We start from the raw sequence: 13,278 nt of genomic DNA on the forward strand, positions 1-13,278 counted from the left end.
TATGGGAGTTTGAATTCAGTTTAACTGCAGATGTTCATAAATCAGTACTCGGACGTGATTATTTTTGAAATTGCCTACGTATCACGTTCTCAACAAGGAAGAAAATTGGTTAATATTTTTAATTCTATTCTAACGATTATCGCTAACAAAGAAATAACAGCGTCGCTTAGCTATAATTATAAAGCAGACCGTTAGAGGACGTCCCTTTCAGCGATCTAGGCCCAAGAACACTAACAAAAACATAACACAAGCTCTTTACGCCTCCTTGCTGTGAGTAAATTATCCTTTTCATGCCTTAGGGCCGGCTGAGTTCTCTATTATTAATAATCTCGGCCTCACTTAAGATTCAGTTGACTGTTCACAGACCATCCAATAGTTGCTTGTCTCTACGCAAACCAAAATCGCACGACAAACCTAGCGGCCGAACACTGTCAATTGTCATTCGCGCAGGTGACGAGAACATCCCTTCGCTCGGTTACCTAGAGTTATCCCCTTCTTGGCAAGTCGGTCTGCGCGCCAGTTCAGGCTTTCGTTGGGGTGCACGTGCATATGTTCTGTCCAAAATAAACTGAGTCACGGCGAGCCAAAAATAGCTGACGGTCTTGCTTCTCAGGGAAGGGATGACGTTCAAATCCTTTGCATAGAAGTTGTTATAACGGCGAATGCTCGGATATATTTGGTTCGTGTGGTCATTTCAGAAACGTTGAAGAATATGATATGACAGTAGATTTTAGTTGTGATGTCAATCGTGGAGTGATACATCTGGGATAAAACATTTCTTCCATTTGTCCTCTTTAGGTGTGGATGCCAAGCAACATGGCGCGGAGGCATACTCACGAAACGACGATTTTCATCAAGCCAACCCCTTACCGGGTAAGTAAGCGTTTTATTTTTCTTAACATATCGTAACTTTAAATATTTTGGCATTTGAATATTGCAATTGCGGGATATCTTTATGTGAATTGCATTTACAGTTGATCTTCCACCTGCTTAGAAATCCTTCCGTTTTTATAGTTCAGTAGAATTTTCTCTTTCGTTCAAATGAAGTATCTGAAAGCTTTCATCGAAACCGCAGAGTTCTTCTGTGAAAAATGATCATAGTCAGTAAAGTATATTTTAGAAATCTTTCATGCGTGTAACTTCTTATCATTTCCACCTCACTAACCTCCTGTTTAAATTAACGAAACAACTAATAATATCGACATGACGTATTCCTCGTCTTGTAAGTTACCCCCCCCCCCAGTGACCATTCTTACTTTTCAATTTTAGCGACCTGCATCGGCTAATTTTGTGACACTTCCGTTAAATGAGGCAAGTGTTCACACCGATCGCGATTAAGCCATCAGAAGCTCCGTGTTTCCCTTGACTTGACGAACATCACGATGACGAAAATAGTTACACTTTGTTGGCATTACTTCCGGTGTTACAGCAGCAGAATCAGAGAAATAAGCCTAACAAAAAAGTACCGCGCTTGCTTTTTTTCTTAACGTAATAATACAAAGACTTCTGTGATGATAATTAAAATTTTAATACTATAATTTAGTAGTTTGCCACAAGCAAAAATGACATGAATTAATGCACATTCGAATCTTCTTATTGATATATTAACATCTGCTTTTTGCAAGCTGTTTTTTATGGGGGGAAGGTTCAGAATCTGTAGTTTCCACACCACCGTAAATGGTATTAGTTTTCTCTACGTAATTTGACTCAGGCCTGATTCCCCCTCCCCCCTTATTGGAGATGATTTTCGTGGGAAAGTATTGCTGCTAATAGTATACTATGTTTCCGTATTTATCTCTGGTGGGAAAAAAAAAAAAAAGCTATCTCAAGGCTCCCAATGATGCCTTTGTGTATTTATGATCTCGAAGGCACTAGATAAATCTACATTTATTTTAAAAACATAATTTATAATCTTTACTGTACAGATATAGTTTAAAATTATCACTATGTAACAAATACTATACCGAAATTATAAATTTTACGAAATGTTTTTAAGATGTATTTAAGCAGTAATTGAAAATGGAGAAAGGTGTGTCAAAAACGGTGATTGAGTTCGAAATATTTAAATCCTGTCAAAAAAAACAAAAAAAACATTAGGCATTATGAGATTTTCGAGTTATTAGTTTTTTATCCCACAAAAGGGGGCAAATCTGCTAGGACACACTCAATTAACAAACAAAATACACTGGCCTCAGCTTACGTTATTTTACACAACAATTAGGATTTTAAGGTCTATTCGCAATGAATACATAAAGCATCCATTGGCGTCACTTTGTTGGCTGTATGCACGTTCTGGATAAGGTCAGTGGCGTAACTGAGGAACAGCTGTTACTACCAGGAGCTACTGGTTTATAATTATTTTGTATACATTCCAAGAAGTAACCGAACACGGAGATTTTGGCATTGTCTCCCTTGTACGACAGCTTCCCTCGCTACCCACTGCGTCATTTCAAAGCAGTGGGGGTCACAAGGGATTTGACTGCTTATTTTGATGAATGTCGTTATTTGGGATCATCACGATAATTTGTTGAACCGTATCAATTATTTATATTTTTAGTTTAAAATAAACAGTTTGCGTATTTAAGTTATGCAAAGCTGTTTTGTACCATATAATACAAAACCTGAAAACGTAATTTAATGAACTGTCTACAGCAGTGATCATTGACGTCAGTTTCACAGAAGCAGATCAGCCTTTTACGTATAATTGACTTTAAAATAGAAACATTTTTAATTTTCTAATATTAAATTGCTATATACATGACCTTCAGCTAACACTTCAATGAATGAATACCAAAGAAAAAACGGATAACAGTTGTGGCCGGGGGGGGTTCGTTAGATAAACCATTAATTTCTTTATCTCTAATAACACCGGAGTAATACGATTTGGCTGCACTACATATTGACTTCTTGTCTCCTTATAACATTTCCATTTCATGCGTTTGTCGAAATTGAATTTTTGTTTGAATTTATTGCACATAATAATGTTCAAAGGAACAATCCCCCTTTTTCTTATGGTTATCTTTAGCATTGGTTAATTTATTTAAATATATACAAAATCAATCTGAATTGTATTATAATTGTTTTAATTAACACAAACTGTTAACATACCGCTTACGGACAAAAATCAAGGAGAGAGAGATGGCGCGCCCTTTTACTTCGAATTTACAGCGTGATATAACAAACAACTCTCGTGTTACGCCAGAATAACACGAACAGCTGAAATTCTTCTTGCGTATAATATTTCTTTAGTGCAGAACTTTGTAGCTGAAACACGTATGTCAAAAGTCATCATAATGACTGACATCCAGCATTTTATGAAAGTTTTGACTTTCATAAAAAGTCAAAACAAAGCCATTTACAAATATCTATGATATTTGTAAATAGCTGCATAATTTCATATATGATATACTCAGGCCAATGCGTACACATGTTCTGGGTGGATTGCTCCACACAAAACATGGATTGTTACCTTTCTCCCCACCTAAGGAAATTGTATACTCTCCAGCGAAAAATCAGCACATTAAAATAAATTTTTCGCTGTTTGTGGCTAGTATGGAATGTAGAGAGTATCCACGGACTTCTTCAAAATCTTGTTCCCGAAGCTAATTCCAGAAATATTATGACAATAGTTCCGATTCTCTGAGAGTTGTGACATTTTGAAATGCAGCAATCAGACATGTTCACAATCAAGCGATTTACAATAACACTTTAATTAGAAAAGGCATTCAGATATATTGTATTAAATCGATATATGCATTAAATTGGATATTGTAAACATCTTATTTATAGTTTTCAGTTTGGAATCGCTGATGTGCGTTGATATACGAGATTACAGTTGCGAGAAAAGAGCTTCTTTTCAAGTGTCATATCGTCGTGTAGTGGGTGCCCCCATCTCTGAAAAGAGAAAGAGTGATCGCTCATACTTTTGTGAGAAGACTTAACGTGTGGATCCGAATATGGACTTGACGAGGGATTAAATTCATTGCTAAGAGTAGTCAGGGATGGACTTCTGGAGATGCGCGTGTAACACAATGGATAGAATGAGAAGTGAAACAATTTTATCACTCATAACAGACAGGAGAGTCTAATGAATGCCTTGCGTGGGCTGGGGTCAGGAGTGGTTAGCGTATCCACTCACCAACAGTCGCGGGTTCGAATCTAACTGTGGGCATTGATGTTTGTGATTGTCTTGTAGGTAGGTGGGGATGAATTTCGTTGCCCGGTGCGAGACCACCTCCATGCTTATTGGAGGCATGAAAGGGTTCCATGTTTGGTCTCGAAACCAAGGTTTCCGGACTATGTAAAAATAATAAAAAAAACCCATAAAAATAGAAAAAATTCCTTAGTCCACCCAAAGTACGAATGTACTATAAGTTTGCAAATGAATCTTTCGTAGGTGGGGAGCCACGTGAAAAAAATTCTTCTTAACAGTTGAAGGTTGTAGTCATTTGGAAATACCTCGTGGAGGGGAGGGAGGGTGGAATGAAAGACGACTGGGAGTAGCAGGTGCGGTGAGTATGCAGTTCGACTGTAAAGAGATATTAAGCAGGTGTTGCTCGAGTTCCTGCAGATCTGGCAGAAATGTGAGGCATAATGGATGCTAGTTCTGCGACTATGGAAATATCTGTAGAAGAGACGCAATGCGAAACTGATCTTCTGGGCGAAGAGAATTGAATATTGAAAGAACTATGAGCATAGAAGAGGGTATACATGAGAGTATAGATTAAAAAAATACTGAGATTATATGAATAGAATGAATGAATGACAAAAGATGGACAAAGAAAACCTTAAAGTGGGAAACAACTAGGCGGAAAAGAGAAGCCCTTGGAAAGATGTAGTGCGAAAGAGAGATCTGCAAGCGAATGATTGGATAGATGAATAGTCAAAAAAAAAAAAAGAAAGAAAAAAGAGGAAGTCTCTTTTTATCTAGAATCAGAAACCCAAGAGCGGGAGGAACCGAACCTCTATAAAGTAATCATTACCAGGTCGTCGATGTTTCAAATGCCAAAACTCCTTGATCATTGGACTTCTGCTGATATGTTTTGACTGAAATGAACTCAGGCAATCATAAGGGGTTGCTATAATGTAACTAGATATCCTTTATATTAATTACCGATTCGCTGAACCACAACCGGAAATAGCAGACACTACATGATAGCAAAGGAAGGCGTTTGAATCATGCATGGTGATATCCTCAGTCAGTCGCCTTTTATATTAATTAATATTTCATGGCGGATGGATATAAAGTGTCCCCCCTTTACCCCCTCAAATAACAGCCTCCAAGTATGAAAGATAATTCGGCTCTTCAGACCAAATAAATACTTTTTTAAAACAAAGCACTGAATTAGAAGCCTTTATGCAAACATCCCTGAACGTTCTTGGCAGCAATCGTCAGTGTTGTTGATCACAGTGGGAAAAACAGTCTTTCGGAGTTCGATCAAGGACTTATTGTGGGTAGCCTTCTGGCTCGAGCCACGATTTTGAAAACAGCAGAACTGACTGGATTCTCAAAAGGTGAGACATCCCCCGAGTGTTTAATCAGTGGAAATATAATCCGCATGGCTTGTCTAAGAGGCGCAACTGTGGTCCTAGGACAGTCTGCCAGGAACTAGATCTTCGCGCCTCAGAAGGCTTGTACGACTAACACAACTTTTTTTTGCAGCAATTGACCGAAGCATTTAATGAAGGCTATTCCCGACCCATATCTCACCGAACTATGCCCAGGGAATTGAAGAGGATCGGTATTGGAAGTGTCATGCCTATACGTAAAATAAAAAAGTTCTAATTCCATGGTAGGTATGTGTTCCTCAGGGCTCCTAATAAGTAGGATACCAAATAATCCTTTCTTTGGCACGTGAACGTGTTTTTCACCCAAGGACTGCCACCTCTAGCCGTTCATGAAACGCACGGCAGCAGTTTTCTGTTTGCTCCGTAACTTGGTGTCCGTTGTACTGATGTGCCATAGGTTTTGCAAGTTCTCGTGGAAGAGTGGTTATATCTATGTGGAAAACATCCAGCGATGAAACTGATAAGACCACTTCCTCAGCTTCGGAGGAGGAAAAGCAGAGATGCTGTCCACTCGGCAAACCGCACTAGCGAATTAATTAGAGACGCCTAAAATAAATGCGTTTACTTAGCGGGTCTGTTTAGGATGCCTAAACGAACCTTCCACGAAGTCTGTTCTACAACTAACTTACAACTGCGAAGAAAAATCTTTTCCATTACTTTAACTTTGCCTGTGTGGGACTTATTAAGTTTCTCTGGTTATTCGTTAATTCAACGTGGGTATCTTCCTGGGTTTGACTCCCACTTATTAGGCCTCAAAGGTCGAAACCCGTTTGGATAGTGATACCCCCCCCCCTTCTTTAATGCATAATATATTGCATGTCTGAAAGGATTTGTGTGCTTTGCATTGTGGGATACTAAGGGAAGTGATGTGAAGTCATCATATATGATTTTCCCAGTCGTGAAGATAATTCGCGCACAAACTTTCTTTGCTTAAATTTGGATAATGAATTAAACAAGAATATTATTTATTGAAAAGTATGATCCCTTATGTCTGTAAGCTGTATGCTATTTCCTTCACAGAGGACTCTATCCTCAGACAACTGGTGCTTGACTAATAACTCAGCAAAGGAGCCACCTATGGAGAACCATTGCTAACACTATTTTTTATGGCTATAGGATACGTCATTGAAAAGTCTTCCTATTCGATGCTTGGTCAATTTCGCATCTATTCATTAGTCTTATATTCGACTTCTTAGTTCTCCTGATGACAGACATTTTGTGTCCTTCCTCCAATTTTTGACAATGTGTCACATAGCTCCAGTCCTTCATCTTTATGGCGTCATAGTTAAAAAAAAAAAAAAAAACTACATTGTTTTACGTTTTGAAATTTGTTTCACTTTTTATTACTTCATCGGTTATATTTTTCTCGTTTAAAAAAAAAAAATATTTGTTTTCATTCTGCCAGTTTCTAATACCCCCGTCCCCATTACTTTAATGTATTGAAATCATAGAACAGTCACTAAGCAGATTTTTTTTTTTTATTCAGCCTTTAAAATATTTTTAAAATAATGCCGTTTCTCTTTCCAATCCAATAGATGGGATTTTGTGATTAGCATTATTAGTGAGTAAATATTACGTCCTGAGTATTAAAATTTGTTTTATGTCTACAAATAATGCATTATCTAAAAACATCTAGCTTGCCATTCCATAATTATTATTTCATGAAAAATAAATGAATGCTAAGAACATTTTAATACATTCGATATTTAAAATAAATTAGAGAAAGAAGGGATAAAGTTTATTACCTAATTTTAAAATGTGTTTTGTGATAGGAGAAATCGATATGGTTAGCTAAATTTAAGGGGTCATCTTTAAATAATGTCAGTCTGTGTCATAATGTCGCTTTCTTGTAATTTTCGGATTTCCCTCTTCTCTGTCATGATGACCGATAAGATGACCACAAGTGTCGCCACGGAGCATGAACGGTGACGCAGAGAACTAAAATGAGCGGAGCGAAACGAAGTGCATCAGACTCGAGCGTCAATCCCTGCTCATCGGGAAGTTGGCTTGCGCTGGGTTCATTATCCTTGTGTCCCAGAGTTGCGGATTCACACCATCCCCCTTGTCATGTCACAAAGTTAAAATAATAATATACTCTAGCCTTTAAATTTCCAGATGTAAATGAAAAAGTTGTAAACTGCTCTAGAGATCCTTTTTTTTTTTTTTCCCAAGTAACTTCAGCAAATTTAATAAGCAGAGTATTTTAGAGACTTTCACAAACAGTCACGCTCATAGTCATGTAGGATTCAAACTCGCAGCCTGTTGGTTCGAGAGTAAGTATTGTAACTCTGGTAATTAGATAACCCCCCCCCCTCACACACGCACACATTTCGTTATTTAAATCATGAAATAAATCAGTAACTATATTCTGTTTATATTCTAGTTTCGGGAAAATTAAAAATAATATATATTTTGAGCTTTTAAACTTAAATATTGTAAAATATGTTCGGTTGCTGTGTTTATTATAATCGGAGAATATTTAAATTTTTAGTCCTTCTAGATATAGCCCACCCTCCCCTCCACATGTTACAAAGTATCACATATTTTGCGAGTCTCCTTTTCTTCATAAGGCGTGCACAGACGTTTAAGGATATCCCTTAACACATCTTCACACCTACTGGACTGAATAGTGTTATATCTTCCACCATAGCACATCGTCTGGAACTGTGCGACGGCTTGGATTATAATCTGAAGATTGTATACAACTTAAAAGTTGAATTCCCCATACATGTTACAAGAAGATGACAAATTATTACTTAGTTTTTCTGTTTGCAGATTTAGTTATTTTTTAATAGATTTGAAAAATACACTTTCTGCTCACCAGTAATTGTCATATTATATGAATAACTCGAAAGTAAATTCTTACATTCTCGTTTCAATTCAAAGCGGCTGGTAAACCACTCGCTAAACACAGCAGCTGTAAATTTTCGGGTGATATCTGGAGGGAAAAAAAAAAATGAAAAGAATCACTGTTTTCAGATTTATATAATGAAGCAATGCAGCACTCATTCTCATTAAACTTACTATCAGAAAACAAACTAATTAAAAAAAAATGAAATGCTCAATACACGTAATTAATTCCCTTCCTCTTCACAAGAAGTTCACGCTGCAGTCATTTATTATGCAATCGAATATCTGACTGTGGACACGTTTGATGACTCGCTTGTGTGAACGTTGCCAAACATTAACCTCTGTGGCAACTCTTCTGTAAACAGGCTTCAAACAAGCAGGTGATTCAGGAACAGTACTTAGGAAACACCACTTCTCACAACTTGAAGTCTACACTCAGCACTGTGTGTGTGTGTGTGTGTGTGTGTGCGCGCGCGCGCGGTAGTCCTAATATATTACTCACTTCCTTATTTATTGAACTTCTCAATGGGGTGGCTTGAGACCTTGATATAACTCCGGATATGAGTAATTGACATCCGTTGTCTGCGGATTTCTTTTAATGTTTCAGCTTGGAGTAAATGAATACGATAGTTCTTAGGCATCTGTCTTATAGAATCAAGGAATTTTACATCGTTTGAATCCCATTCGATTGAATGTATTTTTTTTTTTTTTTTTTAAAGACCGGTCAATAAATTTTGTTTTCTCCTAACAGATTTTAAAATCGTTAACTTTCAAATCCTTGAAAATCGCCACTCGTTCCAACTCGATTCGTATATTGTGCAAAAAACGTAGAGGTTTGCTTTAAATTTATGTGATAACCACATTAAAGTATTGTTTTCCAAAAAAATGAATATCTCTTACCAACATTTTTAACCAAGTGTAAACCAGCACCTTACAAGGAATTATAGTCTGTACCAAACATGTTTATTCGTAGGCGAATGGGCCAGGAAAAGGGAGGGGCGGCGTATAACATAGAATAGTCAATTCTCGGGCTCTTCTTGCATTAAAAATGCAGGGTTATCATTATATGAGATTTTACTTGTTTATTTTGTTTGGAACTAATCTTCTGTATCGCTTGATGTGATTTTAAAGTTTTTTTTTTCTTTTTCTTTTTTTTTTTTTTTTACTGATTGTTGAGCAGTTTGATCAACGTTTTTTTTCTTGCTGGCCAACGATGCTACGCCAGGGATTTTCGACGTGTTATTTACAAGCAACATATTTGTTTTTTTTTTGTGTTTTTTTTTAACATAATGTTGTACATATGTTCTGATTTATAGGTGGACATATCCTTTTTACCTTTCATACAAGAATGGAGAAGCTTATGTGGTCGCTCCTGATATTTTCAAGGCATTTGATCGAGTCCGGCATCGTGGCTTTCCTACAATACTGCGTCATATGGTCTTCTCCTAAACTTTGAGTGGATCACCAGCTTTTGTGATAGACCCTTTATCATTGCGTCTCATAGAGGGTTCTCTATCGTCTGATTTTTTTCAATATCAGAGTATCCCAATGCTCTGTACTTTCTCCTACACTCTTCCTCCTATACATCAACGACCTTCTCTCCTTGATATCCAGTCCTATTCATAGCTTTGCTGATTACAATATACTCCATTCCGCTTTTCTTCGCTTACAAACCATGTAACGCAGATGACCCAGGCTTCAAGATCTTCTGTTGTCATTGTCTATGCCTTAAACACCAATCTTTATTATCATCAGACTTCCAGGGAGTCAAGAACTGATCTAGGAGAGGCCATGCATCATCCCCACAAGTTCTTATGTCCTCTCTTAAATTCATTCTCAGTAGATGCATTCACTACTTTAACAGGCAAACTGTCCCACTCAACCAGTACTGTGACAGAAAGCTCTCGTATCTTTCTTAACCTCCCACAAACTTAATTTCCATGAATACCCCCTTGTTCCCTCCCCACCTTTAAACAAAATTTCATCAACCAATACCTTATACCACCCTTTCAAACGTTTATAGAGGGTATTTACATTTAACAACTGTTTCATATATTAATTATTTGTATTATTTTTTTCCACTCTCCAGCCAAGATCAGTTTTCCCTTCCCAATAACCTCGGTCTTTTACCCAGAAGAGAGAACCATTTGCTTAACAGATAACCCATGACCCGTCTTTCTTTCTTTTTCTCTCTCTCTCACTCAGCGAGTCCATTCAATCGTTTTTCTATAGATGTTTCTTCACTCGACTGACCACCATTCCTCCACTTCCTCTAATCACGTGTGAATGCAGGTAACTGTTGGTCACCATCGTTATACTGTTCAACTCCAAACAACTTATCTTGTTCTTCCTTCATTCCATATACCTCTGTCCTTGTTTAAAAAAAAAAAAAAAAAAAAAAAAAAAAAAGTCTTCCCCGCACCCTTTTCCCCAATGAATACGACCCCAACTCTTCAAGAAACACATTAACAGATTAATTTCTTCTCTTTAACCACTCAACTGCACTGTTGTGTATATAGTCTTAAGACCTCGTGTGTGTGTGTGTGAGTGAGAGAGAGAGAGAGAGAGAGAGAGAGATACATCTCATTTTCTCTTCCATGTTAGGCTCAGTGTCCCGTCCCGCTAAGAAACTTATCACTTTAAAATCTACTTAATGCACTGAGAGGGAAGTTAAACTTCTCTGGTGGACGATGACTGTCTGATGAAAAACCAGAATTTTTGTGAGTAAAACCCACCCTGCTACCTCCTTATGAGACCAGCTAACTTCAGTTGGAAAGCGCTGATAAAGGGTTCAGAGAGACAGGATTTTTCAAATTAAAGTAACCACCCTATTCAGAGCAATCTGTCGAGAGAACCAGTAGACTCAAACTTGATGGGTACTCTGACTAGATCATGGGAAAAGATATGGACAACAAAAAGTTCAGAAATGACCAATAGGGGAAATCTAGTGCTGTGAGAGAAAAGATAGTGAATTTCGCAAAGCATGTGAGTTGTAAGGCGATAAATGGAGCTAGACTGACTCCACTCATTCGAATTGCGTGATGGGTCTCTTCTTTTCCTGAACATTCCTTTCTTGTGAACTGTTTCTATAGGAATGGGGAAAATGCTGCAGCTGCACTACGCGAGTATAGACGCTTAAACACTTTGAGAAAAGGTCCGAAGACACCAAATGCAGTGCGAAGCATGGTTTGTCGATTTGAAGAGACGGACAGTTTGACAGTCAAACCAAGAAGAGGGCGTAAATCTGAAATTCCGAAAATGACTGAAGATGTTGCAACTGCGGTTGTTGAGCTGTCAAATGAGAAGGCCATAACAAGACAATTAGATTTGACATACACATCGGTATGGAGAACTTTGCGCGAAGTGTTACAATGCTACTCGTATAAACTCAGCTACAGCCAAGAGTTGCCAAACGGGAGATGTCAGCATCCGCGGAACGTTTGCGTTAACATTTCTGACACTCATGAGGGTGGACGATGATTGCCCTTGGAACATCCTACGAAGTGTATTTTTATGTTTGTGGAACAGCAAACACTCAAACCTCCACATGGGAGCTACAGAGAATCCCCGTGCTTTTCAACAAGTTCCCTTCACTACATTCACTAAAGATTACAGTATGGATAGGATTTAAGACCAAGTTCGTTATCGGGCCATTTTTCTTCGAAGAAATCCATCGAACTGAACCTGTGACCTGCACGGTCATGGCTTCGCGCTATCGGGACGTGTTGAATAGTTTTGTCACTGTAGCAAAGAGGATTTCTGATCACAGCAGCGTTGATGCAAAGATAGAACATCTTCCCTCACGTGAAGTTCAAGAATTTTTGCGTCAACATTTCACAGGGGATAGAGTAATGAGTTTAATTTTCTATGAAATGGTCACCGCATTCAGCAGACATTAACCCCTGTGTATCGGGGCAGAGTTCTTCACCTGGCAGATTTGAAAGACAAAATCGCCCATTATGTGCAAAACCTTTCGACAGATCATTTGCGTTAAGCTGTAGACAATGCTGTATTGCGAAGTATCAGCTGGTGGTCTTGCAGAAAGGCCAACATACTGAACGTTACCTCCATTGATCATTTGGATCTCCTTTCAGCATGTCAACTCTGTGATATGCTTTCTGTATCTCATCATTTTATGAAATGAGAGAATAACTTCGTTTGTCTTTGAATCTGAATCATTTCACCATCACATACCACCCGGTTCACATTAATGTAATTTTCTTCTGCTCACAGCGCGTATTTCCCCACGTTTTGAAGTAATTTTTTATTCTCAAAATCTCTTTCCCGAGGAATAGTCGTATGTGTTTTCTTCAAGTTAAAAAATTTGTTTAGAAAGTCGTTTTATGAAATAAAAAAAACTATTTTGTCCAGTCTGCAGCTACTCGCCAACTTGATATATTCCCGACGAACAAGTGGACGAGCGTATGTGTCTATCCCCGGTTATGAATATATAGAAATTTTAAGATTTATGCGCTGAATAGCGAGCATTTGGCTATTAGCTGTTATGAATATTGCCAAAGACGGGTAAAACAATCTTTAAAGATGTGTCGATATTTTGATTTAATGCAGTGGTTGATTATGAATATTGGTAAGCATTAAAAAAATATTAATTTGGCCGTTTTTATACAGTAAGGATAATAAGATCAGAAGTGCAAGCGATTTCCGATATTTTTAGGATTACGTTATACTTTATTTATTGTATTTAAATAATTTAAATTAATAAATAAATAATTTAAATATTTAAATGTTTTTAAAACAAGTTTAAAAGTTGATAAATTCTTCTTTCTCATATTCGACAATGAATTGCAAGATAGACAAAGAATAAAAATAAGTGAAATGAAATTTATGAGAACTGCAAAA

At 37.5% G+C, this 13,278-nt stretch overlaps 1 protein-coding gene across 1 annotated transcript in view; it reads left to right on the forward strand.

The window, feature by feature from the left end:
- Window positions 1-634: 634 nt before the first annotated feature.
- The window catches only part of Sarm (sterile alpha and armadillo motif), a 184,398-nt gene continuing 171,754 nt past the window's right edge, over window positions 635-13,278 (forward strand). The window contains exon 1 of the mRNA XM_090391659.1: window positions 635-873. Coding sequence (XP_090247785.1) covers window positions 805-873 — 69 coding nt within the window. The 5' untranslated portion in view covers window positions 635-804. The remainder of the gene's footprint in view (window positions 874-13,278) is intronic.

Source organism: Typopeltis vanoorti, chromosome 4 (assembly GCF_054136105.1).
Source record: "Typopeltis vanoorti isolate ZY-2024b chromosome 4, IOZ_Tvanoo_1.0, whole genome shotgun sequence".
Lineage (NCBI taxonomy): Eukaryota > Metazoa > Arthropoda > Arachnida > Uropygi > Thelyphonidae > Typopeltis > Typopeltis vanoorti.